Consider the following 27,566-nt stretch of genomic DNA (forward strand, 5'->3'; position numbering starts at 1 on the left):
TTGACTCAGAAATGGATGGAATGCAGGAGGTGAACCAGTGTTAGCAACTCCCACGATTTTATCCCAAGTCACTTGGTATTTGGTGTGTTTCCTTAAATCCCCAGCTCCTGGAATCATGTGACATATACCTGAATCTCTGTTTTCATTTAAAATCCCCCCCCACATGAGTTTCTGTCTCTCATGGTTGCAGAGAAAAGCTTGAAAATTTGACACTCTTCTCACCCCCCCCCCCCAATTCTCAGACTCTAGAGGGCAAATAAAAGCATCCCTGCCTTATTACTGTTTTCAAAATCTCCTGGTTTTCAAATTCAATCTCATGACTTTGGGGCAAGGGGAGGGCCCTGACTCGTGAATGTGGGGGGCGGGCGATGCTGGCTCAGCCTTGTTTATTCCATACCGGGCCTTTTGCGTCAACCGGCACCGTCGCGCATCTGGCATAAAGGGGCTGTTGTGAGCTGGGGTCTTCCTGGAAAGGTGAAGTCACGAGGGCTGAATGGGGAACCTGTGATTCGGAGGCTAGCGCCCCTGCTTTCATCTCCTGCCTGAAAGGAGCTAGTTGTACTGCTGGTCAAACTCTGCCTTGGCTCGATCTCCCGCCCCTTAAACTCTGCCGGCGTCTCCCTGCGTGTTTGGGTTTGAGGGCATCTTTTGTTGCAAAGTTAAGGGGAGGAAGGAACTGGGCATTTGAAAGATTGCTTTGTTCTGCGGGGAGTGGAACTGGAGAGCGGCTGTGCTGTTGTGTTACAGGCATGTCTGGGGAAGGTGATAAGGAGCAAAATATCCTCTCGAGAGGGGGTGAAATAATCTAAATTGGGGGTGGGGGGAAGCTTGTTATTCATTGGTATTATTTCAGTGGCCAACTGAGACCAGAGCCCTGGTGTGCTACGCACTGGAAGCATGCACCCTATTACTGACCCAAAACATTTCAAGCCCCCCAAAGTTGTGAGACTTCATTTAAAAATCATAAGGTTCTCTCTCTCTTTTAAAGGAGGGATGTCTTTTTGTTGATTGGACTTCAGGTTTGAGAGATTATGTTTTCAAGTTTTCTTTGCAGTCTAGAAACTTTTCCCTTTTTTAAACAAATGCTGAGATTCTTGCATCATCTCTTGACTCCAGGAGCTGGGGCTTTAAGAAAAAAAAGTTACTGTCAATTGCAAGACTCCCAATAAGTCTTGGGAGTCGGCAGCACTGCCTCTGTTTAATCAGCTTCAGCTGTAACTTACAAATTGCAGTTTGGTCCCATCGCTAGAAATAGGATCTTAAAAACCCACCTGCCTGCAGGAATCACTGGGGTGGGTCCTCTGGCTTGTGCTATACACTGGTCAGGCTAGACGTTGTCACGTGATTTTTAGGGGGGCTTTATCTCAGAGCCCCTTGTTTGAGACACCCAAAATTTGGCCCACTAACCCTCCACCGGATCCCCATGAGGCACAGCAATTTGCAAGACAATCTGAGGTGGTGTGTGGATTTTAGGGCAGTGAGCAACTCTCAATCTTCCCAGCAGAGCTGCTGCTCCACTATACTGGTCCTACCGGTTAAAATCCATGAATAAACAACCCTGAAATGGCGAGGAATATTGAGATCTGTCAGCAGCGTCTCGCATCCCGGCTGTTCTCATTATGCTCCGGTTGGCTTACCGGCCAGTCGAGTTGTGCAGAGAGACCACCTGTCCCTACCTCTGGAACAATGGCCCCCTTGGAAATGGCTGTGGCTGGTTCTTGTTGCACGGATAAAGGCTGAAGGATCTGACACCTCTTTGGGGGAAGATGGGCGCTCTCGAGCAGCAGACGCCTCCTCCTTTGGGATTTGCTAAAGTAGGGAGCCAGCCATGGAGGTTCATTTGTTTCTAGCTTTTTCTGACCCTCTTTGTCTCTTCCTGTTAACTCCTTAGAAGCTGGAGGTTAACGTTTTGTGGCGGTGGATCCCCCCTGCTCCATGCTGGGGTGCTATCAGAGGGCGTTGCCTGAAGCTGCAAGGGGGCGGGGAGAGGGGGGCTTGGCTGTGACAACTGATGGGTTAAAAAGTGAAACGTGGCTAAGATTTTTCCAAAGGGGACTAGTGACTTTTGGGGTGGGGGGACTAGCTTGAGACACCTCAGTCCTGGTCTATACACAGGCTGCACTGCTTGACGTGTGCTGGTTTATATCAGCACGAGGGCTTGTACTAGGATACCTGTGTTCGTTTAAAAAAAAAAAAAACAATCCCACCCCTAACCACTATAGCTAGGAGTGCAACTTTCATTGGCAGATCAGGCCTGATTTCAGAAGGTGTTTGACAGGCGCCCTTCCGAAAATCGGGACTAGAGGGGGTCAAAGTTTCCATCCAACTTTTTTTCAACAGATTTTTTTTTTTTTTTTAGAAAATTTTTATTTGTCAAAACCGAAACGTTACCTGGGGGCCTCCACCCCACCCTGTGAAAACCTGAAGCTATTGAAAGGACAATCAGATCTGTGGCCCTGATGAACTGTTTGAGCATTGGCCTGCTAAACCCAGGGTTGTGAGTTCAATCCTTGAGGGGGCCATTTAGGGATCTGGGGTAAACATTGGGGACTGGTCCTGCTTTGAGCAGGGGGTTGGACTAGATGACCTCCTGAGGTCCCTTCCAACCCTGATATTCTATGATTCAACTGGAGGCTCCTCTTGTGCCCCTGACTCCCTGCATGATATTGGATGAGCCTCAGTCTTGACCGTGAGGGCTGCTTGCTCTGGGGACAACCAGCCAAATAATTTGCTGCTCTTTATGGCTTATATTACAGCAGCCCCAAGAGGGCCCCAGCTGAGATCTGGGCCCATTGCGTTAGGTGCTGTACGTGCACCTGGTGAGAGACCGCCCCTGCCCCAAAGCACAATCTACAAGACTACGGGTGGGAGGAGAACCAGGGGCTCAATGACTTGCCCAGAGTTACCCAGTGGCAGAGCTGGGAGTAGAACCCAGTCCAGAGCCCTAGACCACGCGGTCTCCCCTAGCTGGGCTGAATAGAAAGGGCCTCATTCAGCCCACAGCTGGATGCAGGAAGGAGGCAAGACACATGTGCCCCCTGCGTGCGTGAGCTGTGCTTTGTTCGTATGGCTGCGCCCTGGAACGGCTTCCCAGGGGCAGGATGACACAAGCGGGAGCTGTGGAAATGTACCAGCACGTTCGGAGTTGCCCGCATCCTGACACCTGATGGGCAAGAGGAAACCCGCCCGGTCCCCCGCCAGGGTGTTGCGAGACTGAGGAGGTGAAGTGGGTTGAATGTCTTGCTGTCTCCTACCTGTCTCACACCTCCCCCTGCGCTTCGCTGAACAGGATTAGTCCGGTAGCTCTATTCAAGGTAACAGCAGCCTCTTGGTGTCTGAGATCAGGCCTTGGAGATGGGAACCTAGCAACTAGGTTGACTCCTAGTCACCTGATCTTGCCACTGTACCGCACTTCCTCAAGAGTGGGAACCAGAACCCCAGGTGTCCAGGCTCCCAGTCGCCTAGCCACTCCACGGGCGCTGCTCACCCCTTGCATTTGCCTCTCTGCCTCCCCAGTATGCGTCTCCTCTGCTCCAGCCGCCTCTGGCTATTGTATTATACACTGAATCAGATCAGTTGGAACCTGTGGAATTTGTTTCTCCAAGTTGGGCTCTGGGCACTACTGTAATCCAGTGATGCTGATCTGTCCAGTTGGGCTTGTCTGCCAGCCAAACCTGCAACTACTCACCTGCTGCCCCCGAGCGATGATCCTGCCCACGCTCGGCTGCACTTCACCGAGCCAAGTTCAGCACTCGCAACTCTGCTTTCAGCTTGAGGAGAGGGAAACTGAGGCACCACGGGCTGGATTTTTTTCAGACGTGGCTGCTAACGTGGGGTTGGCTGGGTTGCTGGGCACTCACAGCAGCTGGCTTCCAGAGGGGCTGAACACCCATGGCGCCCATCGAGGTCAGAGCTAGGGATAGAAAAGAGGCAGCGAGTGACTTCCATTCTCAGCGTGGTGGCTCTGTCCTGCCGAGGTGGCTGCTTCTCACTTGAAACGTCTGCCCAGTCCCATGTGTGCCTGGAACGGCCAAGAGGTCACAGCACGGCCTGAGCTATTGTTCAGAGAGACAAACGGCTGCAGAGACTGTCGGTCCTTGTCCTCCCTCTCCACCTCCCTTAGTGTTTGTTCCAGTCCGGCGTTCTTGCCCCTCACCGTTCGGTCTCTGATCTGTACCCGACCCCTGTGCCCACAGCTTTCAGACCCTCTAATACCAATGATCTCTGCTCCCATTGCCTCTTTCATCCAAGGCACTGAAACAGATGAATTAACCATCACAGTGCTGGGGTGTGTGTGTGATTTCCCCCATTGTACAAATGGGTAAACTGAGGCACGGAGGTGAAAGCTTGCACTGGAGGTTTGCGTGGAGTCTTGATCTCTGCCTCCCCCCACACCCATTACAAAATCATACTCTCCTCTCAGAACTGGGGATAGATCCCAGTAGTCCAACTTCCCCACAACCCTGTTGTTTTTAAGGTTCGGGGTGAGGGGCAAGCTTTCTGGGCATTTTAGTTAGTGGTAGAGTTGTCAGGCAGTGTTGTCTAGTAGTTGAAGTAGAGCTAGGAAGGGGAGCGAGGTGTAGTGGCTAGAGCAGAAGCCAGGGAGTCAATATCCCTGGGCCGCATTCCAAGCTCTCCTGACCTTGTAGACACTTATGCTTGTGAGTCTTGCTACCATGAACAACCCTGTAAAACAGATCCCTGGTTTAACCACCTGACCTCAAACCCGCCAAAGCGCCCCGCTTACAAGTTTCATTACAAACCCGAATGCTCAGGCCGCGTGGGCTGAATCATTTCTCTCTTCTGAGGGAGCTGGGTATAAACTTCACGGTGTTAACCCCAAACCAGAGCCAAAAAACCCCCTCTGATTGGGTGAGTGTTCCTTTATTTAGCTGAGTTACGAAGGCTGCGATCAGCTCGGCGCCGGAATTTGGGAGCAGTGAGAAAGTGAGTGGAAAATCTCTGATCACCAGTGCACCGAAGTCTCCTGCCTCGCCTGGCTGGCTCCTTTCCCAGTAGCACTGGCGGAACCCAGAAGCGTGAAATAGCTACAAAGTTCGGCTAGTCGCGGGGAAGAGAGCTGACAGAGAGGGCCCGGCAGCCAGCTGCCTGTGGATTGCATGTGGCAGAGAAGGATCTGTCCATCCCAGGGCTGGAGGCTGGCTGCTGGCTTTGATTCCATAGTTGTCTGTCGGCAGCGGTTTAACCGTGCATGCGGGGCCTGGAGGAGAGCACATGGCATGAGGAAGAAGACGGTTTCGGAGGGTGCGGGGTGGACTAGGTCCTGTTGCTTTCTCCCCCAGCCCTCTCAAGAGCAACAGGGGTGAGGGAAGGGTCGCTGAGGAGGGGGATTCGAATGAGCAGCTTTGGGGCACGGAGCCAGGAGTTCCAGCAGCAGGGAAGCCTCCCTCGGTGTCCAGCCCCTCCTGGCAAACCTGGCCAGGGGTTCGGCTTTGCACGCATTTGGCTCTGCATAACCTGATCTTCTCCCCACTCGGAGGAAGAAGTGTCTAGCTGAAGCCTGGGAGTCAGGATGCCTGGGTTCTCTTCCCTGCGGTGCTCCAGATGTAAGCAAGGGACCTCCCCCGCTTCTGACTCTGCTTTCCTGTCTGTAAAAACAGAGATGCCACTGGACTCGCGGGGGGAGTTGGTCTTACAGGGTGAGCTGTTTGGAGCAAGGACTATCCTCTTGATATGTCATGCTGAGGCTCCCAACCTGGCGGTTCCTACTGTAATATAAATATTTAAAATCCCTCGAGAGGAGTAAAATCTTTATTATTTGCCTTTTAGAGATTTCACCCACTCCTGGTGCTTATTCCTCCTTTCATGTTATAGCCACCCCCACTTTGCCATGCTGATGTTGCAGCCAGCCTGTGCCATCAAGAGGTGGGAATAAGCAGCTTTCTGGACTGATAGACGAACTATCTCCACGGGCTGCAGTGCAGCTGCTTCTGGGGAAGAGCAGAGCAGCGATTAAAATCCATACAGCAATGCTCTACAGGGATTGCTCTACCTGCTGCTGAAATACAATCCCTTCTGGGGTGGAACGGGCAGCTGCTTAACACCTGCACAGCAACCTAACCAGAAGGGAAGAATTGCCCACATAACCCTGTTTTGGGGGGACCCTGAATGACCACTTACGGTCAGACCCTTGAAGTTGGTGTCTCAAGCAAGTCTTGAGGAGGCAATGTGGCCTAGTGGATGGAACACAAGACGGGGACTCAGAAGATCAGGGTTCTGTTCTCTGCCCTGCCACTAACCTGCTGGGTGAACTTGGGCAAGTCACTTTCCCGCTCTGTGCCTCAGTTTCCCCCTCTGTAACATGGTGATAATGACGCCGATCTCCTTTGTAGATGTGCTGAGGAGACGTCTAAGAGGGAGGGATTATTATTTTGGAGAACTGGGTCTCTCTCACATAAGCAAGAGGAGGATCCTGTTTTTTCTGTCTGGAACAAAAACCACTGGCTGCTGGGAAGGTGCTGCAGGCCTCTTACTCACTGCTAAGCGGTGACTGTACATCCCGGGTGACTGGAGAACTGATTCTGCGATCAGACTGGTGCCTCCGTGAGGGGGCTTGGTCCGAGCTGATTGTTACCGTTGATTCAATGATAGACGCTTCCAAAACTGGCTGAGACCTGGCAAACTCATTCCCGCTGAGCAGCCAAAGGGGGTTCTATCCCTGGCACTCGGAGGATAGAGTGAGGATATTCCACAAAAATACTTTTTGTAGGGAAAAGATTCCCCCCTCCCCCCCCATACAACTGGTTTTTGATTTTTAAATTAAACTTTGTGTGTGTGTGTGTGGGGGGGAAGGACCACATTTTCATAATAAAAGGAACCTTCCCTCACCTTTTTCCAGTTTAAAAAAAAAGCGTGTCTTAAATCTCTTTCTCCTTCCCTGTCCCCCCCCCCCCAATGTCAAAGAAATTGATGGTTTTGTGGAACATTGAGATGGTCTTCCATGCCCTGTTTTGTTTAAATTCTTTTTCAATGAGAAAAAAGGGGAAACCCTGCTGGTTTGGACCAGCTCTAAATCCCTTTTTTTTTTTTTTTTTTTTTTTTTTTTGGTCAACCAAGATAACAACTTTGGTTAGGGGCCTGATTTTTGGGGTGGGGGGGTTGTTTGTTTACCATCCCCTACTGGGGATGCCGGTATAAAGGTGCCATAAACTTGTGCAGGTCAGTCCCTCATCTGGATTCGTACGGGCAACCCCATCTCTTAATCTGAAGTATTGACGGGTCCCATCACCGCTGTATCGGGCACCTCACAATCTTTAATGTGTTGTATCCTCCTCACACACACCTGTAATGTAGGGAAGTGTTGTTAGCATCTGCCAGATGGGTCAATATCATCTGCCTCATCTCCCAGGTAGATGCATTGGTGTTTGTGAAGTGCTTTGAGATCCTTTGACGGAAGGGGCTAGAGAACTTCAGAACAAGATAACGTCCCCCGGCATGCCCTGTGGCTGAGGATTTCTGGGGCTACTGCAGAGATCTTTGTTTTCCAAGGATGGTGTCTTTCAGGGAAGCAGGTTTTTCATCCTTTGAAATCCTGAGAGCTCTGAAGCTGGGCAGAGATTCTGGTCTCTTGCACGCCGTGGAATTTCTCTTATCGGTAGCTTTTAATGATGGATCGAGTTTGCCGAGCAAGGCGTGCAAATCCCCGCTTTCCAGATGCGGCGTGGAAGAGTTTGTTTTATGTACGGGGCTCGTACCTGGCTTCTCAATATGGATTCCCAGCCCTGTCTCTGCTCCCAAGGGTGAGGGTTGCCTTTCTAGTCCTCCTGCCCGCCTGGATTTTCCACCAGGGGGAAGGGAGCTGGATTCTGATCTCTGTTACGCCACTGTGAATTTGCGGTAAATCCATTGGGCCTCATTTTCCTGCTGCCCTCTGGCAGCATGAAGGGGCCTTAAAGCTGATGGAAACAGCCCCTTGAGAATCCTTCCTGCGCAGCGTAGAGCTGGGTTAAGGACTTTGCCCCAGCAGATGATGGGGGTGTGGCCGGAGTGCGCTGTGCTGTAGGTATTCTCTGCTTCCCAGGGTCCATGAGGCACCAGAGCGTAAACTAGGGCAGCCCTGGGGTTGCTGTAATTTTATGCTGGGGCAGAGTCCTGCATGACTGTGGAATATGGAATATATTGTCTTAATGCCCCTGCTGCCCCAGCACAGGAACAGAGTGACCGAGGCCAGCAATGTAGGGGGGGTAACTCCAGATTAGCTGAGCCTGGCTCCGTGAGGATAAATTACCCCCAATTTGTGTCTGGGGGCAGTTTCACTTGTGGGGATGGTAATGCAAGAATTAGAAGCCCTGGCCCCCAAAGTGGGTCCCTTTCCCTTTAAGCCCAGCTTGCATGTGTGCGGTGGGGGTCCCTTTAAATAAAAAAAAAAAAAAGAGAAACAACAGTGCCAGGAACAAATAAATCCCAGGACAATGGCTTGATGATGTGCCCAGGGCCCCTGCCACCCGCCCTGTTCCTAGCCTGGCAGGTTCTCCGGCTGGCAGGGAGCCCCTGTTGCCAGTCACCAGGGGAGGACACTTTGTGGTTCGGGGCTCTCTGGACCAGGCCTCTGCTGTTTCTGCTCCCCGTTCAGTGACGGCTGCAGGGCAGAGAGGCCGCTCTGCGGAGAGTGGGTGAGTTCCTTTTTGCCTGGGCCGTGCCTCCCTAGCCAATGGGCCTCTGGTGCAAAGTAGGCTGTTGATTTACAGGCTGGGTGAGCAGCTTCTTTCTGGTGGGTGCTTGCTCCTGTCCTGTCCCCTGGGGGGGTCTCTCCAGCTGGACGCCCCTGGCTGCGTGAGGATGACGTGCCTGCTTGGGGGAGGCTGTGGGGTATAGCGGGCAACAGCCTGGCACCCGATCAGCTGCTGTATGGGCGTGACCGGGAGGAAGAGAAAAGGGCTCTGAATCCTATTAGAGTCAGAAGGGACCAGATCCTCTACTCTGACCTCCTGTATCTCGCAGGCCACCGCCCGCACACCAAGCCCGACCTATTGGCTTAGCTCCGCAGCGCTGATCCCTTGGCGCAGCGCGGGGTGACTCGTGGTGGATGCTGGGCCCTGTGGTGCCCAGCAGCGATGCCCCACTTGGCCATTGCTGCTTCATGCTTGGAGCCGAGGAATCGTACAAAGCAAACAGCAGGGGGGTTCACCCAGCACCCCGTTGTCCTCCCATTGCCCCCGTCAGACCAAGGCTGGGAGTGCTGCGTGAAAACAGCCGACTCTCCCCTTAAAGCGCTCTCCCGTGTAGAGCCAGCCAAGCGATCCCTGCCTGGTACCGTCCCCCACTCTAAGAACTGTCTCCACGGCCCCTTCCCCCACCTCTCAGCTAAATCCCCTGCGGTGTTCTCTCTTCCCCCCCCCCCTTCCTGATGCATCTTGGGGGTGTATGACTTTAACCAGATGTTGCATCGCTATGCAGGACCGCATGCCCTGCGTGTGGAGGGGGAGGTCTTCCTCCTCCCTGCAGAGCTGTTTTAACCTCCCACCCAGCCCAGTAGCATTCCTGTCCTCTTAGCATAGCTGTCTGCCTTGGCCCCGGTGTTTGTATCCAATGGCAATCTCTGAAGGGGGCACAGTGCGTGTTGGGGGGTGTATATGCAAGAGACGGAGTTGAATATGGATGGATGGTGGGTGGGGAACCAAGTGGATTGAGTCAGCCCTGCTGCAGGGACAAGATCTAGTCCATTTTCCCCTCTTCACCTCAGCCAAAAACTCGTGCTGGGCTACCTGCCCCTTCTCTCCTCCCGGCACCCAGGTTGTCAGCTCTGCTGGACCAGAGCAAGGTCGGGTAAATAGGTGTGATTCCTCTGTGTCATCTCAGCTGCTCTTCGCACCATCGGTGAGTCTGGCGGTCAGTCAGTTGCTGTGTCTGAATGGTAGTTGGAAGGCGGGAGAAGTACAGGGTTTATGACCCCCATTCTGTCTGATAATCTAAGCTGTGCTCTTCATTTCCCATCCCCCCGAGGGACTAACCTGGCTAGGAGAAGGAAACACCATCTGTTTATCGGAGGAGAGCTGTCAGGAAAATGCCTAATTTCCAGCAACCGTGACCCCTCCGTTGCTGGGCTTATCAAATCAGTGTCTTGGGGAACACAAAGCAGAACTGAATCCAGCAACAGGGGAGGGGACCGAGTGGCTCTATCTGTGGCTTGTATTACAGAAGAGCAGCTGTATACACATTTCTGTGTTTGTGTGTGTGCGGGGGTGTGTGTGTGTGTTTCTGTATACAGTGAAAATGGCGCTCGTGGGCTCCCAGGGTTGGATGCCTCTTCCTCCTCTCCACCCCCACTTCTGGCTTTATAATCTCCTTTAAATGGGGAAGACTTTTAACGATTAAACCCTGTGGGTCAGACTTCACCACTCTGCATACCCCTGCATACGCTCTTCCTTTGCTCTAGGATGTTGGGTATCCGGTGAGCCCACTGGTCTGTCTTACTCCAGTACCCGATGCCTTGGAGGAAGGCAGCACATCCTTACCGTGATCTTAATTTTGCATGGGAGTTGGGTCAGAAATTCCTTCCTGACCCCTGCAGGAGAAGGCCCGTGCCCTGAAGGGTGAGAGCTTGATGCCCCCATATTGTCAGCGGCAGAAATGAGTAGAAAATTCATCTGCTGATTCCTTTGGGGCACCTCCCCTCCCGGATTCTCGGGAAGCCTGAGCAACAGAGGGGGTGAGATTTTAAATGGTTAGAGCCAAGTCACCCACCAACCTTCTGTTCCTGCCTGTGGGATTGAAAGCAACAAGGCTCCTGCTCTCTGATCTTGTCAATTTCACTCCGAAATTGTCAATTTTAAGCTCTTCTCTCTGCCGATTGCTATCTTGCCAGATCAGAGGGTGCTAAGAGACTGTGCAGCTTGCATTAACCCGCTGGCCAAGCTGGTTGAGTTGGCTGCCTATTTGCCGAGGGGGGTGAGCCACATCCTTAGCTGGTGTAAATCAGTGTAGCTCCAGTTTACTCCAGCGGAGGATCTGGCCTGCTATTTTTAAGACTCTTGCATTCCTGCACCATGGTGGATTTGATAGAGGTTTGGAGACAGGATGCGGGGCTGCAGGGAATTATTAGGGGATGGAAACACTTTCCAAACAATGATCCTACTGGAAGTTTAGAATTGTGGTGGGCTGGTCCCCACTTTGAAGCTATTCTGGCTCTGTATTTGGGCTCTGCTGGGTGAGGTCTGTTTGGTGCAAAATATCCTTTGCTGAGCCCTGTTACTTTGGACAACGCCACCGCTTGGATCAGAGGTGAATGCTGATGCTTGAAGAGTTTAGGAGAAGGAGAGGTCAGTGATTGCTTGGGATTCTGTCCTCCTGCAGGTTCTGCTCAGAGTCTGATCCGTCGCCCAGCTTGCTGATAAGCGTCTCTTCCAGTGCTTTGAGATCCTTGAGTGAAAGGTGCTCTGTAAAGGCAAAATCTCCCTCCTCTTCTACAGAGAGCTGCTGGTATGTGGGGCGTGTTATGGACACACAAGAGCAGTTCCCTGCCTATTTGGGAATCTAAATTAGACCGGCATTAGTGACAAAAGACCAGCATTATAGTAGGCAGCATAGTTTAGAGATTAGGGCCCTGGGTTCGGAGTTAGGAGACCGGGGTTCTATTCTCCGCTCTGCCACTGACCTGATGGGCAGCCCTGGACAAGTCACTTCCCCTTTCTGTGCCTCAGTTTCTCCTCCTGCCCTTTCTGTCTTGTCTCTTTAAACTCTCAACCCTTTGGATTGTTGCTTGCCGTGAATCTGTACAGCACCTAGTACCATGGGTCCCGGCTCTCACTGGAGGCTCTAGGTGCTTCTGTAAAATAAATAATTTGCAGCTTTGGGGGTGGGGGGACGACACAGTCTGTTTTCTCTCACCAAGACACGTGAAGTGAAGCTAACTCAAAGTCAGAAATAGCCAGGATTAGGATTACTCAGAACTTTGCAACAGGAAGTGACCAGCTGACTTCCTCTTTCTGAAAGGAGGGTGCCATGACAACCTGCTGCCTGTTGCCAGTCCAGCGACGGGGGCTAGATCCTTACCCCATGGCAAATCTTTGTAGGGTTTGTGTTCTTCAAACCTCCAGGCCACACACGCGAAGGCCGGGGTGGGTGTTGCGGCAAGGGTGGAGATGCCTGGTTCAGTTCAAATAAAATGGCACCCGGATTCAGGAAAAATCACTAAATTCATCACCTGTATCGAAACTGAACTCCGGGGAGTAGGAGTGAAAACTTTAAGCCAGTGCTTGAATGCACAGCAGCAGCGGACCTGGGAGTCAGGACTCCTGGGTTCTGTTCCTAGCTCTGGGGAGGGACTGTGGTCTAGTGGCTAGAGCAGGGGGCTGGGAGTCAGGATTCCTGGATTCTATGCCCAGCTTGGCCACTGGCCATCTCAGGGGCCGTGAGTCGTTTTGCCTGCAGGCTGTAGCGTCCCGTGCGTGCGTGGTAGAGAAGGCCCAGGTCTCTGGTATAATTAGTACAGGCGAGTCTCCTCTTACACTGCGGTGACGTTCCGCAGTCAACGTGTAAAGCGAAAATCGCGTACAGTCAAAATTACATTGAGCGTCATGGCGGGCGGAATCGCCCACACTACAGGTACAGGATTTAAATTGTTGTTTTTTTCTTCTTTTTTTGTTTTTGCTGACCGCACAAAGCTGCATTTGCACATGTTAAATGCGTGTAAGATGAGACTCGCCGTGTGAAGGAGGATTGATGGGTTTGTTTTTTTTTTAGTGGGACTGCGGGACGCAGACAGACCCTCTGGCTCTCTCTGGCTCCCCATCTGTGCTGCCCAGTGTTGTCACATGCCGTCTTTGAGAGTCCTGGCCTGAACACTGCAGTAATGGAAGGCTTTGCTGACTAGCTTTGCGGCATAAGTGTCGGGTTTGAAATGCCGCCTGTCTGAATCTCTGTGGGGTCAGCTCAGCCCTTGGTTGGGCAGATAAAATGTGACCCATACAACGGACTGTCTGTGGTCTCTTGGCTGAGTCTGAAAGCTCCGGATGCTTTTTCACAGCCCACACTGAGATGTCCATTTACCCTGAGTAATGATTGGCTTCTGTCTTCCACCCCAGAGGTGGCTGCATTTCAGGAGCACCCTGCCTGGGGACCCTGTGGGATATGAAAGGCACCAGATAAATCTTTAAAGCATCACTAGGAGACTCATTGCACAGTGTTTGGTTGTTTTTGTGTGGGGGGGTCCTTTCTTTGTTGAGCATCCAAATCCAATTCCTCCTGCCCCATTTTACACAGGGTAACTCGGCCCCTCCGTTCTACAGGAATAACGGGTGTATATCTTCCCTTGGGCTGTTCCATCACACCCGGTTCTGTGCTGCTCTATGGCGTGAGGCATCCATGGCGGGGTGGGGGTGGGGGTGTATTTCTTAAGCAGACACACGGTTGTCATGGTTATCGGAAACAGGGAAGTACAGGGGATTTGAAATAACTGGGTGTCTTCTCCCATTCTACTCCATGCACTTTCTCCCTCCTAGGATCGCCGTGCCGTGGATTCACGTGGATCTGGCTGGCTTTCTAGCCCCCCCCGTCCCACCCCCTCTTTCACCCCATCCTGGTGTGACTGTCCTGCTGGATGTGACATCAGCTGGGGTCTGGTGACCCAATAAAACCCCTTCCCCGCATCTATTTGCAGCATCGACCGATCTTCCTGGAGCACGGGCTGGGTTTAATACCTGGATCCCCTCGGTTGGCACCATGAGCTGGAACGCAAAGCGACTGGCTGAGGGAGGGACTGTCGGGAAGGCGCACGCTGTAGGGAGGGCCTCCCGGGTGAGAGGCTTCTCGGGGGGTCGTCCCGTTCTCGGGCGGGCGGGGGTCCCCCTCTGCGGAGCTGGGGCTTTAACTCTCTCTCTCTCTGTCGGCCAACAGAACAAAGAGAAAGAGAAGATGAAAGAGGGCAAGGAGAAGGACGCCCGCTACACCAACGGGCACCTCTTCACCACCATCACCGTCTCGGGCATGACCATGTGCTTTGCCTGCAACAAGAGCATCACGGCCAAGGAGGCGCTCATCTGCCCCAGTGAGTAGCCGCGCGTCAGCGAGCGACTTGTTCTCCAGCCCTGACCCCCCTGCTCCCCCCTTATCCATCTGCACCTGCCACGCGCGTCCGCCTCCTCATTGACCCACCAGCTCCTCTCACCTACCCATGTTCCCATCCACGTCTTCCAGGTGCTGCTCTGTCTCTGCCCGCTGTCACCCCGAGTCTCTGCTTCATTCATCCCTGTCTCCTCCTTCCTACCTCCAGCTCCCCAGGCCTCTCCTGCCTCCCCATATCAAGCCTCATTATCTCCTCTATCTCCGCTGTCTGCCCCCTTCCCCCCACATCACCCTCCCGTCCAGCTTCTCTATCTCAGCCCCCACAACTCGATTGCAACCTCCTGCCCATCCCACTGCATCACGAGCCGCCCCGGAGCAGGGAAAACACGATCCACTCCTGAGGGAGAGTAAAACCCTCCTTCCCGCAGCAGGAGGTGGCTGGCTTGACACGCCCCTGGCTACTACCCATGAAAGGCTGTAACTGGGTTGATGGAGAGCAAGAGAATCGGTGTTAGAATGAAAGAGGGCATTTCTGTGTGTACACACCTATATCTGGATGCAGGAGTGTGCCGTCCATGGGGGGGCCGTAAAGTCCCACGTAGCCTGTAGACAAGTGTGCAGCTTGCACAAGAGATCAGTGGTGGTCAGTGGGATTCACGGTGCAGGACGGGAGAGAGATTTTAGGGCACCGAGGAGACAGACTGTGATGGATACTGCTCGGTTGAACTGCATTACCTTCTTATATGCACCTTAGTTGTACACATGGTCCTGATCTAGCTCTAGGAGGGTTTGGTGCGTTAACTACTCCAGTTCATGGCATTGCCCCATCAATTGAGTATGTCCTGTGCTCTCTGTGTTATGGGGACCTAGCGCTGTTCTTTACGCCAGAATCGCTCCTGATATGTGAATAGCTGGGGGAAGCTCCCTGGTTCTGCTCTGTTAGTCGATTTTTCGTTTTGATCGGCCGCGCGGGGGAGGTGCGAGATGCAGCATGTGAAAATCTTTGCTCTAGGGTGAGATTTTCTCCAGGAGAAAGCCTGGGCGATGTCAGTTACGTCTACACGACAGCTGTGGCCGGCCCAGCTGTGTCTGTCAGGGGGGGTGAGGAGGTGATGCCCGAGGGACAGAGCTGTGCCGGCATAAGCACCCCGTGTAGACTCAGTGATCCTGGCTGTGCTTTTACCAGTGTAACTGTTCGCTCACGGGAGGTGGTTTCACTAGACCTCCTACAAAGCTAAAGGTGTTGCACGGTTGTGTCCACCTGAAGACTACGTTCCCAGTAGAGTACTCCAGGACAGCTGTACCAGTAACACGCTGCTAGTGTAGACATGGCTCCGTGGAGTCACTGGCATGAAACTGATACGCACCCACGGGGGGTCTGGCCCATTGACTCCAGTGGATCTGCTTTGATAGACACCAGCTGGGGACCTGACTCTAAGTTCAGTCGAAGGATCGTGCAACTGCTTGTTCTCCAAATCCTCAAGGACAGCCTAGTGCCTGCATGTGTGGTCAGGCCAGAGGGCTGTGGATGAGCCGGAGGGGGTCCTATGGCTGGGGGTGGGTTTTGCCTGCTCTGGATTCCGGCTGGGTTTCGTTGCTTTTCAAAGGATCAGTCCCTGAGCTAAATTCGTGTATGGGATGGCTTATAAATAAAGCTTGTGGCTCTGTGCGTACAGGCCCTGCCCGGACTCCAGCCAACAGGCAAATCCCAGCTGTGGCCGGGAGTGAGAATGAAATTCTATCTCCTCGCTGTGTCTTGTTAACACGATGCCTTTCGATATCAGCGGGCGGGTTGCTCGTGGCTTATGGCGAGGGGGAGCAGAGGTTTCATTCAGAAGCTGAAGTTTCTTCCTCATTGAGTTTAAAAGTGCTTCTTTCTCTCAGGAAAGCAGAATTCCTCAGCACGCCCAATCCAGCTTCCAGCCAGGGCGGGATTGTTCCCTCCAGCACATGCTCTTTGCCAAGGAAGTGTGGTCCAGTGGTTAGGATACTAGCCTGGGACTTGGGAGACCTGCATGCAATTCCCTGCTCTGCCACAGACTCTCTGTGCGACCTTGGGCAAGTCATTTAGCTGCTCTGTGCCTCAGTTTTGCCATCTGTACAATGGGGATAATAGCTCTGCCTTGCCCCATAAGGAGAGGATAAATACATTAAAGATGGGGAGATGCTCGGATACTCTGGTGGTGGGAGCCAGATAAATATGTGTTTGGCCAGGCTAGTTGTAAAGACCCTGAGCGATGGAGCTATCATGCCCCCCTTGGGGGAACTTTCCACAGCTGGGTGATCTCCCTGTTAGGCTGATTATTAGGAAACCTGCCCGCGTTCTTCCCTTAACTTCACCTCTCACGCCTAGTTCCTACCTAGGAATGCGTCCTCGGTGTTTCCACCATCCGGATCTCTGTATCCGCTGGGTACAATTTTCAAAAGCAACGACATGACTTCAAAGCCAAAGTCCCATTTTCGAAAGCTGCTCAGGGATTGCCTGTATGGGGGGTGGGGCGCGTTATTTCAGCCTGGGGTCCCGTTGCCAATACCTGCATCAGAGGACTGTGCAATGCATGGTGGGAAATCCCCACCTGCTGCCTGGCTGATGCTGTGAAATGGGGGTGATTGCCCACTAAGGTTGCTGCAGGTGTTCTTGAAGGATTTAGGTGAATGAGAAATAAGAGAGACATAGTTCACTGGAGATGCAGGGTTGTTCCCAGTGGTGCTGTCTCCCATTGACTCACTAATCAGGCTGTTTAAATATCGAATTCTCTCTTTTTCAGTCTCTGGGCTTGGTGGCTAGACTCTGCTTTCCCCTTTGCCCTTCTCTCCAGCCCTTTGAACAGAGATGCTAAACCCTAGACGGCTGGGGGGTGCCTTTCTTTGGGTGGGGAAGTTGGTCAGGAGCATCCCATCCCTCGTGTGCAGCCTGGGAGAACCGGGTTTGGCACGGTGGATGTGCTCGTGACTTGGAGTCCCGCCGCCGACCCTATGGTCTGATCTGCTCCGTTCAGGGCGTGGGGCTACACCCAGGCAGGTCTGAGGGTAGGGTTCTGCCCTTGCGTTTATTTTTGTGGTATAGGGTACAGGCTAATGTGTCTGCAGGAGTTCAGATCTTGTGTGTGCGCATCTTGGCTATAGAGTAAGAGGGTGCGCTCTGTATGCAGATGGGTTGTCCAAGGGTTTTGTGGTTTGGCTCTCTGCTGTCTCTTTCTGATGGGAGGCTCGTGGCATGCCACGGGGGCAACTAGCTATTGCATCAGCCCTGCGTGTTTCCTTCCTGCTGCTGCAGGATTGAAGCTGAGTGAGTTTGAGGTTAGGGCTTGCTCGGCCTGCTTGGTAAGAAAAGCGGATTACCATGGTCCAGGGAAACCCATATGTGACACACCCGGGATGTCTTTGCAGCCTGCTGGGATCCCGTGGGCCATCCTATATAAGTTAACCTATTTTAGAGTTTAATACTGCTGCCCATCACTGTGGTATATGGGCAGCTGTTGCATGCAGAGCTACTGCTTGCTTGTGTTTGGATCTTGCTCCATTTATTTTTTTTTTTTAAGGAGATGTTAAAACTTAGGCTGATGATTAAAGGTTCCTCTACACAAGAGAAGAGATGCTAGTCCCAGATTCTAGCTCGGCTCATTCCGTTCATCTGACTCCAGCGTTCCCTCCTCTGCCCTGCAGTGTCAATCGGATGCTTTCTTCCTGTCCGAACGCACCCCAGGATGTTGCTGTGTGGCTGCTAAACCACTACCGCATTGCGCCCCAGAGGTGGACGCACTTCGGTGGTGAGCAATGCCGTCACTGTGGTGCGTTGGGATGGAAGATGGTGAAGGGGCGTAATACAAGCTCCGGATCATTATTGTAGGTGTGCCTGGAAAGAAGTCTATTCGTGGTTCAGAACCCCTTTGTGGCAGGGACTGTCTCTTTGTTCTGTTTGTACAGCACTGAGCGCCGTGGGGGTCCTGGTCCATGACTGGTGCGACCACAGTACAGAGAACGGGCTACCAGGTGCTCTGGAAGAGGAAGCCATTGGCGACCTGGGCTTGTCTCTGAGAATCCATGTGCATGGTATATAAGGAGATCCCATGCCCAGCCCCCAGCGCTGTCCGTCCCTATAATCTGCCGCCCCCGGGTGCTGCTGTCTCGAGAGTTACCTGGCTTTGCACAGGGTACCTGAGGCTCACCGGCCCTGCAGTCTCACGGGGCTTAGTGCGGAGGAGGCGAGAGCGCTGCCGGTATTCCCTCCTGGCTGCCAGCTGAACGGTACAGATGTACGGAAAGTTGTTCATTTCCTGTCTGGTTCTCCGGCGTGCGGGCGGGGGAGGAGATGGAACGGCTTCCCTGGGGATAACGCACTGAGTCACCCTGTGGGAGGAATCCCTCCCTGCTCTGCTTTCAGGTGTGACTCCCACTCGGCTTCTCTTCCCCCCCCCAGCCCCGAAGCGAAATCAGGGCTGGCCACAGATTGACGCCCTCTGTCTGGCTGTCCCCCCCCCCCCCCCCCCGGAGCAGTGGCTTCCCCATCGCTGTCCTGCTGATGCAGATTAGCCCTGACCCGAAAGGGTTAAAGGGGGCCATGTGGGGCATTGGCGCTTTCTGCTGCCCAGGGAGCCGGTTACCGTATGTGCTTGCCTTGCCCTACGGGAAACGAGCTTGGTGGGTCTGAGCCGAGGGTTTGCATTTCAGGGGGAGCTGGGTGCCGAAAGCCCCGAGGTTCCTTTGGAAAATCCTATCCCTTGATGGCCATGATAGTGCCTAGAGGACCCAGCCGAGATCAAGCCCTTGCTCTGCTAGACGCTGAGAGACCGTCCCCCTGCCCCGAAGCGGAAGGTGTAAATAGATGAGGCAGACAAAGCGGGGGGAGGCGCAAAGAGGGAAAAGTGACTCTCCCAAGGTCCCGGAGCAGGTCAGCGGCAGAGCTGAGAACCCCGACTCCCAACCCAGCACCTTCCCCACTAGCCCGCGCTGCCGTTACCACCAAGGGCCGGATTCCGGGTCTTGTTTTAAATCCTCACCCACACCAGGTTAATTTATAACCGTCCCAGTACAGATCCAGCTCCTCTGTGCCAAGAAAGAGCAGACAGGCTGCAGCCATGTGGCTGGGCAGGAATGTTGGCAGATACCGGCTCCCCCTCCTCCGGGTTGGTCAGAGACCTTGTGGCGGTTAATAAACAAACTTTCTCTCTCGTTCCCATCCATTGCTGGAGTCCATCCAATGTCCGGTCATTGGGCATCTTGTATATTATGTGTCTGTACCTCCGCCAGTCTAGTCTGCCCCGGCCGTGACGGGTGGAGCCGGGACCGCCTGTCTGCTCCCCGCATCCCCAAGGCTGCAATGAGGGGTACAGACAAAGAGCGAGAGGGCTGTACGGCCAGGTGGCAGCCATCCCAATGCAGACTGCTGTCTGCAGCAGCTTCTAGCAGCAAGTTCCCTGGTGCCTCAGTTTAAATTCACGCTGGGGTTTAAACTGGTGCAACTGTCTCCCGGACACCAGGCCTAATGGGAGCAACACCCAACCGGGCCGGGTGGGAAGGGAAGAGGCGACTTGGGAGCTGAATCTAGACTGGGATTGGCCACGGGGCTGAGGTCCGATTGGCTCTGCGCCGAGATCCTACGGCACGGCACGGTCTGTATGCACCGCCAATGCCCTGAGATGGCAGCCTTGTTATAAAATAGGAGCTGAACTAGCCCCCTGGGAGAAGGGCTGGTGACTTCAGTTTTGGCCGGGTGGGGGCCACTCCCCGAATCCCCTCCAGAGTCCCACGGTCGCAGCTGTTCCCACCCTAGACGGCATGCTGGTTCTCAACAGCTGCCGTGGCCGCGGGCTCAATCGGGGCCTTGTGTCTGCAACATCTGTCTGCAAAGCAGCTGCCAGCTCTGGGGTAAACAGCTTTTGTCGCCCTTCAGAGAGGATCTCACCCGTGGGAAGAGAAACAGATTTCTCGTTCCCCGCACTGCCCCAGGATCCTGGCCCCATGGCACAGGGAGGGGAAGGTCTGCTCTCTGTCAACCCCTTAGCACCTGCCTGTGTCCATCGCATTGCAGAGCTGTTGCCTGACAATCAGAAAAGTGGCTTGGCTGGAAACACGATCGTGGAGCGGCCTGTGTTTACAAGAGTCACAGGTCGCGTGACGAGCCACCGGCTCTGCCAAACTGGCTGGGTGTCCCAGCACAGCAATAGAAGTGTGCTTGGCATTCCCTTGATTCTGCTACTGCTGGTAGGAGAGACTGCAACTTGCTCTCCCCTAGCTGGGTCGGCCCGTGTATATGGACCGGGAAGAGACAGCTGTGGATGCTACGGACACATGGCTATAAGCAAGCAGGGCCATAAACCCTCATGCTTCAGGGCACAGAGCAACCTCTGATAGGATCAGGAAGAAATGTTCCCCAGGGGCAGGTTATCGCGGAGGATCAGGATTCTTGCCTCTTCCTCCGAAGTGGCAGGCTGGTCACTGTTGGGCCCAGGAGACTGCGCTGCGTGGCCCGCGAGTCTGATGACGATTGTTTGTATTTCGAGTAGAGCTTAGAGGCCCCAACTGAGAGCAGGGCCTCCTGGTGCTAGGTGCTGTACGTGCACAGTGAGCGACAGACCCTACCCCAAAGAGCTGAGAGTCGAAATAGACAAGACAGACAGAGGATTCTTCTTCCCGTTTCACAGATGGGAGAACTGAGGCCCAGAGATCTCCTGAGTCCCAACCCACCGCCTTAACCAATAGCCCACCCTTCCTCTTACTGAGCTGCTGTGTGGTTCCCATGGAAGACGGTGGCATTTCAGTGGGTGCGGTTCAATGGGCAGATCCTGCCAACCTGGCTTGTGCGTTTCTAGGCACTGAGAGAGGAGACTGTCCCCCGCGTAGGCAGCGAAACCCGCGTCACCGCTCAAGGCCGTTCCCGATCAATATTGCCTGTTCCACGTGGGCTGAAGTGCTGGCAGCAGCTCCGGCTACAGCAGATGGGATGAGAAGGGCTGGCGTGTGGTGTTTTCTGCCATCCTTCCTCCTCTCCTGGTGCGTGATGAGGGACCGTCTTTGCATTTAATTTTATGGCTTTTGGGTGCCTGGACTGGGGTGGTGTCTACAGGCCCATTCTGCTTGGAGCTGAAAGCACATCACAGCCCCTACCTCCTCTTTGATGCTTTTCATCAGTAGATCTCAATGCATTTTAGGATCGTGATCCCCATCTTACAGTTGGGGAAACTGAGGCACAGGGAAGGGAAGTGACTTCCCCAAGGAAGCGCTGGGCACCAGTTCTCCGAAAATCTAGCCAACTTGGGACATCTCAAGGTGGGCACCCAAAATCTCAAACCCCCTTTGACAGGTTTCAGAGTAGCAGCCGTGTTAGTCTGTATTTGCAAAAAGAAAAGGAGGACTTGTGGCACCTTAGAGACTAACAAATTTATTTGAGCATAAGCTTTCGTGAGCTACAGCTCACTTCATCGGATGACGAAAGCTCATGCTCAAATAAATTTGTTAGTCTCTAAGGTGCCACAAGTCCTCCTTTTCTTTTTGCGAAACCCCCTTTGGAAAATCTGGGATGCAGGTTTCCTCCCCCTTATCTCTGGTCAGACTCCCTCTCCCAGTGGCCGGCTAAATGTTATTTCCCAGCTGGGCTGCAGTCGGGTCACCGTTTCCCCTGCTTTGATCTCATTGTATTTATGGAAGTGAACAGCCCCGGGGGGCCAGCCTGGGCATTGTCTCGCGAAACTGCTTGATTGTGTTCTCCAGACTCTGCCTTTTCCCGCATACGCAGAAAATTCCTGATTCCGTAATTGGGCTTCAGATCCTCAGCTGGTGTGAAGCCATGATAAGTCCCTCGACTTCTTTCATGTAGCTATGCCAGCGTAGCATCTGGCCCACGGCATCTAGGGTAACGTTCCTATCCCTGACCTCCAGGCTGCTGGTGGTTCATCTTCTCCCCCAGTTGTGGTTTCATTAGATCTTGCTACATAGGATCAGGCTTGGCTGGTACTGGGACAGGAGACCTGTGTCGAGTGAGCAATGCTGCAGGAAGTGATGCCCACGTATCAGGTCGTGGTGCCATCCATGCCCAGCTGTGTGGAAGAGAAGTGTCAACCTCTGGGATGAGGTGTAGCTTCATAGATTCCAAGGCCAGAAGGGTCCATTGTGATCATCTAGGCCAGGGGTTCTTCAGCCCCAGGCGGGGGGCCTGTAATCGTAACCCTGCCACTCAGGACTGAAGCCCTCAGGCTTCAGCTTCATCCCCGGGCAGTGGGGATCAGGCTTCAGCCCATACCCCAGAAAGTCTAAGGCTAGCCCTGGTAACCCCATTAAAACGGGGTCACGACCCACAGTTTGAGAACCGCTGATCTAGCCTGATCTCCTGGATGACACAGGCCAGAGAACTTCCCCAAAACAATTCCTAGAGCAGATCCTTCAGGAAAACATGCAACCTTGCTTTAAAAATGGTCCGTGATGGAGAATCCACCAAGACCCTTGGTAAATTGTTCCAGTGCTCAGTTACCCTCCCCTTTGTAGACTGATCACATCACCCCTTCACCGTCTTTCTTAAGCATAAATAGAGTTTATTGCTGTAAGGCCTGTTTTCTAACCCTTTAATCATTCTTGTGGCTCTGCTCTGAACCTTGTCCAATTTACCACCATCCTCCTTGAAAGGTTGACACCGGCCTGGCCGTCGAAGCACGGTTCTGGGCTGCTCAGTGGTTGTGTTGCCTGGTGCTTTTTGCAACGGAAGGGATGTCGGATCTAGTGTCCTGGTCAGATTCCAGTTTTAAAATCCCTGCAAGAGTGATTCAAGGGGCTGAGGGAGGAAGGCCCCCAGATCTTATGGGAAACCAATGGAAACTGAGCCAATCCCAGCCTCTATACAGCCCACAGGACTCTGCTTCCCATTCTGCACAGCGGTGTGTTTTTCTGCATTTCCTGGTGGGGGTTTGCCTACATGAGACAGTTGCACCAGTTTAACCCGAGATGTGATTTTAAACCAGTGAACAAGTGCAAACCTCTGGGTAGATGCTCTGACGTCCATTTAAACTGGATTTATTTAAGTCGATCAGGAACTAGTGTAAACTAAATGTGTGTCCACACGTCCAATTTGGGTGAAACTGGTATAGATTCCGCCTTCAGCGTTGGCTGCCTGAAGTAACTGTTTGCAAGCCTGTTGCAATGACCCCTAGCTCTTTTCAGCCACAGATCCGAGACTGCTTTACAAAGGGGGTTAGGATCATGGGGAAACTGAGGCACAGAGCAGGTAACTGACTTGCCCACAGTCACTCCCAGGGCCAGTGGCAGAATGGGGAATAGAATCTGGGTGTCCCGGTCTAGTGCTCTAACCACTAGGCTACTCACATCCGTGTGAGTAACAGCTGTGTGACAGGTTCAACCATGTGAGGGTTCAACCATGGCTAATATGTGACTCCTCTGATGTTGCTGAAATTGATCCCTTTTTCCCGGGAGGGGGAATGGACCCTGGACCATGCCCAGGGTGCTCGAGTCCTTCATACGTTGTGACTGATTATCTGCGGGCGTGTCTCCTCACACTCCTGCAGTAAAGCAGTGCTGGGGCAGGGTCCTGCCCAGAAGAGATTGTCCAGAAAGCTGAGAGCTCTGGGCCCTAGGGGGGTAACTAATCCGATGTTCGGGGAGCAGGGCTGTTTGCAGGAAGAACACGGCTACCGATTACCCAGGCTGTTCGGTTACAAAGAGGGGACCTGTGAGACGAGCCATTCTCCCTCTGCAGGCAGGGGTCCTCCCTCGATTCTGGCTCTCGCGAGGTGACTCTGTGGTATTAGTTCAATTCTGCAGTGTCATGCCCCACCCAGACCCAAATCAGCATCTCGCGAAGGGGTTTCATTTTAGTTTTGCAAATGGTTTCAACATCCTCATTCCTCAGGAAACCACTGAGATCCATTCCTCAGCTCGACGCAGCGAGGAGAGTGCCCCCGCCCGTGCGCGTGTGTGTGTGTGTGGGGGGGGGAGCTGCCTCTGAACACAAGTTCCTTTTTCACACCACCATTTGGCGGAGGTGTTGGTGAACTAGTTGGATCTCTCTCTGTGTGAGCTGGGGGCCAAGGCTCCTTGGAACGTTTGCCCTCCGTGAGGGAGGTGGGGAGAGCAAAGAGAAGCGTAGAGAGGGTCGGACTGCGGGAAGCTTCCATTAACTCTCTAACCGTCGTGTGACCCAGTGTAACTGACGCAGTGACGTCTGCCTGGGTCTGCAGACAGCCTGAAACAGCAGCTCGGAGGGCTGTGAACGGCCCTGTTCATCTTGGTAGCATATTTGCTCTGCAGCCTAGCAAGGGGGTTCGGTTAGCTCCAGCTGGGACATCAGAGAGGCCCCAACCCTTCTTAGGGGTCAGAGAGAGCTAGGGTCTGGGACAGAAGGGTCCTCCAGGGGAAACCCTGGGAAAGACCAAGCGAGGGAGATAGGTGAGGCTGAATTATCATTTAAAAGCCAGACTTGCAGGGGGATGGGAGAGAGTCTGGACTTTATCCTGCATCCATTCAGAGCGGGGCAGGAACTCTGCCAGTCTACATGGTGCCGCTCTTGTCAACTACTGTATTTCACTGCTGGGCTGTCACCTCCCTATGGTGTCATGAGTGGGTGGAGCTTAGGTTGTGGGCGGGGTTTGCGAGAGTACCACTTTTACTTCCCTTTCTAGGCCAGCTCCCCATGGTGGTGAATACCGGCAGTTGGCTGACTTGCATTGTAGTAGTGCGTCGGCTGTGGATCAAGACGCTAGGGTGCTAGGGGCTGTACAGACAGAGAAAAGCTGGTCCTTGTTCACGCCTGGCTTGACTTTCCAGCCCACATGCTGCCCCCACTCCCTCTTCTGTCTGTAGAACACGCGGCTTCCCTTTCTGTAGTAACTGAGGTTTAGATCTGCTGCCTCATCTCTGCAAGTTCCCCTCCGGAAGAGCAGTTGTTCCTGGGCTCTGCTTATCATCTTTGCCATATGATGTTTTCCCCAGAGCAGTTGCACCCTGCTGGTAGCTAATTCAGGATGCTTCACCATTGCTTTTCTCCAAGCACCCCTCTGGTTGGCAAGCCCTGTTTGTTCTGGCTTTTTTACAGGGCCGTTCAAGCGCAATTTAATGTTAGAGGCTGGAAAGTGACTTTGCAGGGAAAGGCCATTGCGGGCTCCTGTCTTGTGGATTTCCAGAGCAAAGCAGGTTCCCTGCAGGTGCCATTGTATTAAAATGCTTTGTGCTGGGATATGAAAACCCTGCTAGCTTCCTTCTGCCTCTTGCGTAATCCTTAGTAATAAAGATCCTCTAATAGATTGCACAAACACACACCCCTAATGGGAACTGAGAAATTGTCTTCTGCTCGAGTCTGCAGACCTGACTGTGTTGGAAATGTGGAGTGAGACTAAGCCATGTGTGCCCTGTTGTTTGTATTACAGTAGCACACGGAGGCCCTAATTAACATCAGGAACCTCTTCCGCTAGGCACTGCACGTACACTTAGCAAGTCACAGTCACATCCCTGCACAATGAATCCCTGCTGCCTCTCACAACATAGGGCTCTTAGCCCAGCTTTCCTGTCCTCTAGCCCGTTACATTCTTCTTCTCAAATCGTAGGTAGCATTTTTCACTCCCCCATGCTAAACTGCGGCATGTCGACCCTGTGTGCTGTGAAACAGCTGCTGTGCTCCTCCCCAGAGGTGACTGCAATCATGGGGGGGGCGGTGACAGGATGCCCAGGGGCTGCTTAAAGGTGTCGTCTAAGGGCTAGAGATTCTAATGGATGCTGCACTCCCCACAGAGGAATTTTTGGAGCTGCTTGTTGCAACTTCACTGCAAGGCAGAACGATCACTGGGCATGTCTACAGTGCAGCTGGAAACCCACATCTGGCCCATGCCAGCTGGCTCAGCGAAGGGGCTGTTTAATTGCGGTGTAGACGCTAGGGTTGGAGCTGGGGCTCTAGGACCCTGCGAGGTGGGAGGGTCCCAGACCTTGGGCTGATGTCTTCACTCCAGTTAAACAGCCGCTAAACCTGAGCCCAAGTTAGCGAGCACGGGCCAGCCAGGGATGTCTAATTGCAGTGTAGACGTGCCCTTTGCTACAGAGGGGCAGCACACCCTGGAGCAGGTCTCCCCCCCCACCCCCCGGCCACGCCCAGATGTCCTTGGTACAGAGCTCTAATTACAGCATTGCAACAGCTGATCTGAGCTCATTTCCTGAAACAGCTGCCAAATCTGTCTAAGGAGCAGCTCTGGCTCCTCCAGTCGCTCATTTGCTGAAGTAACGTCTCTCCTAGGCAGCTGCTTCGTCTCCAGCCTTTACCTGCCCTTCTTGGCTACTTTGTACGGGTTTGAGCTAGAATCAAGAGGGCCGGGCAGCGTCGAGTTGTTGCTAAAGCCAGCCTGTAGAAAGGCCACTGACTGGCAAAGCCATGTGCCCGGTCCCACCCCTGTGCCAAAGGGAGTTGACAGAGCTTTTTCTATTGTGCATGCAGCCCTGGATGGCATGCTGGAAAGTTGGGGCTAGTCGAACTGCCAGGCCTCTACTGCTTCAGATAAGCAGGAGCTCCCTTAACTGGCTGTAGAAGTAGATCCTTTATCCTCTCTGTGGACCAGCCACCAGGGGGCAACATGAACGAATGAACTTAGTATGTTGCAGGCGGAGAGAAACATGGAAAAACTGTTGCCTTATGCGCGTGGTTCAGTGTTAAACGGGGGGTAACTGGTGGAAGGGAAAATTGGCTATGATAAAAGCCTGGGGCTTGATCCTGCGAGGCCCAGACCGCTGAGCCCTTCGGAGGTGGTACCTGTCAACTCAGAAGCTGCAGGCCGGGGAGAAAGGCTGGTCCTGTGGGTTAAAGCACAGGCTCCTCTGGGCAAATCCATTAAACGCTCCAGGCCACAGTTCCTCAGTTCTGCCGGTGCTGCCTTGGCCTATTCCCAACGGTAAACTCTTCAGGGCAGGGATTGTGCACACAGCGGGGCCCCGAGCCCATCAGCCAGTTAATCACAACAGGGCCCTGGCAGCTTCTCGGTGATAAACCTGTTTTTAGGCTCAGACTCCCCGCCGGCCTGCAATGATCCTATTGCTCACGTTTAATAGGACAGAACCTCGGCCGCTCTTCAAAGAGGAGCGCGGCTGAGTGGTGTTCAGAGCCATGGGCTGTGAGGAATAGATCTGGACTGTGGCTAGCTAGTGGGAACACCTAAACGCTGAGTTTCTCACTTGTTTTGTCCTCTTTCCCCCCCGCCGCTTTTGAGTTGCACAAGAGCTGGCTCACCAATCTCCAAAACAATATTTTTCCTCTTAAAAATGCAGAGCATGACTTCATTTCCTCCTCTTGGTCACCAGACTGCAGCGTCTGACCTGGCTGGCACAGGAGCCTGGGTGCTCGTCTGCTGGCCTGCGTGTGTTGCTTGCACTTGGGGTTAGTTTATCCAGCGCCTGGCCGGCGTAGCTAGCTGGAGGAGTGGGGCCATGGGGCTGTTACCCCATGCTGGGGCTTGGGGCATAAGGCCACTTGATGCCCTCTTTGCACTGCCTGTATGTTGGGGCCGTGCAGTGCCCTGCCCAGCCCTGGTGTAAATTAGAGCAGCCCGAGGGCTGTTGTCACT

General features: G+C 53.4%; 1 protein-coding gene across 5 annotated transcripts in view; it reads left to right on the plus strand.

Annotated features, from left to right (window-relative positions):
* ARHGEF2 (Rho/Rac guanine nucleotide exchange factor 2) overlaps positions 1 to 27,566 on the plus strand; it is a 133,497-nt gene that overhangs the window by 77,975 nt on the left and 27,956 nt on the right. For 2 of the 5 annotated variants that reach the window (XM_074938292.1, XM_074938294.1), the window contains one exon: positions 13,855 to 14,005. In XM_074938292.1, the coding sequence (XP_074794393.1) occupies positions 13,855 to 14,005 (151 nt within the window). Of the gene's footprint in view, positions 1 to 11,313; positions 11,440 to 13,618; positions 13,756 to 13,854; positions 14,006 to 27,566 lie in introns of those variants that run through there. The other 3 variants (XM_074938295.1, XM_074938293.1, XM_074938296.1) reach the window with 3 other exon arrangements.

This window comes from Natator depressus, chromosome 24 (genome assembly GCF_965152275.1).
Source record: "Natator depressus isolate rNatDep1 chromosome 24, rNatDep2.hap1, whole genome shotgun sequence".
Taxonomy (NCBI): domain Eukaryota; kingdom Metazoa; phylum Chordata; order Testudines; family Cheloniidae; genus Natator; species Natator depressus.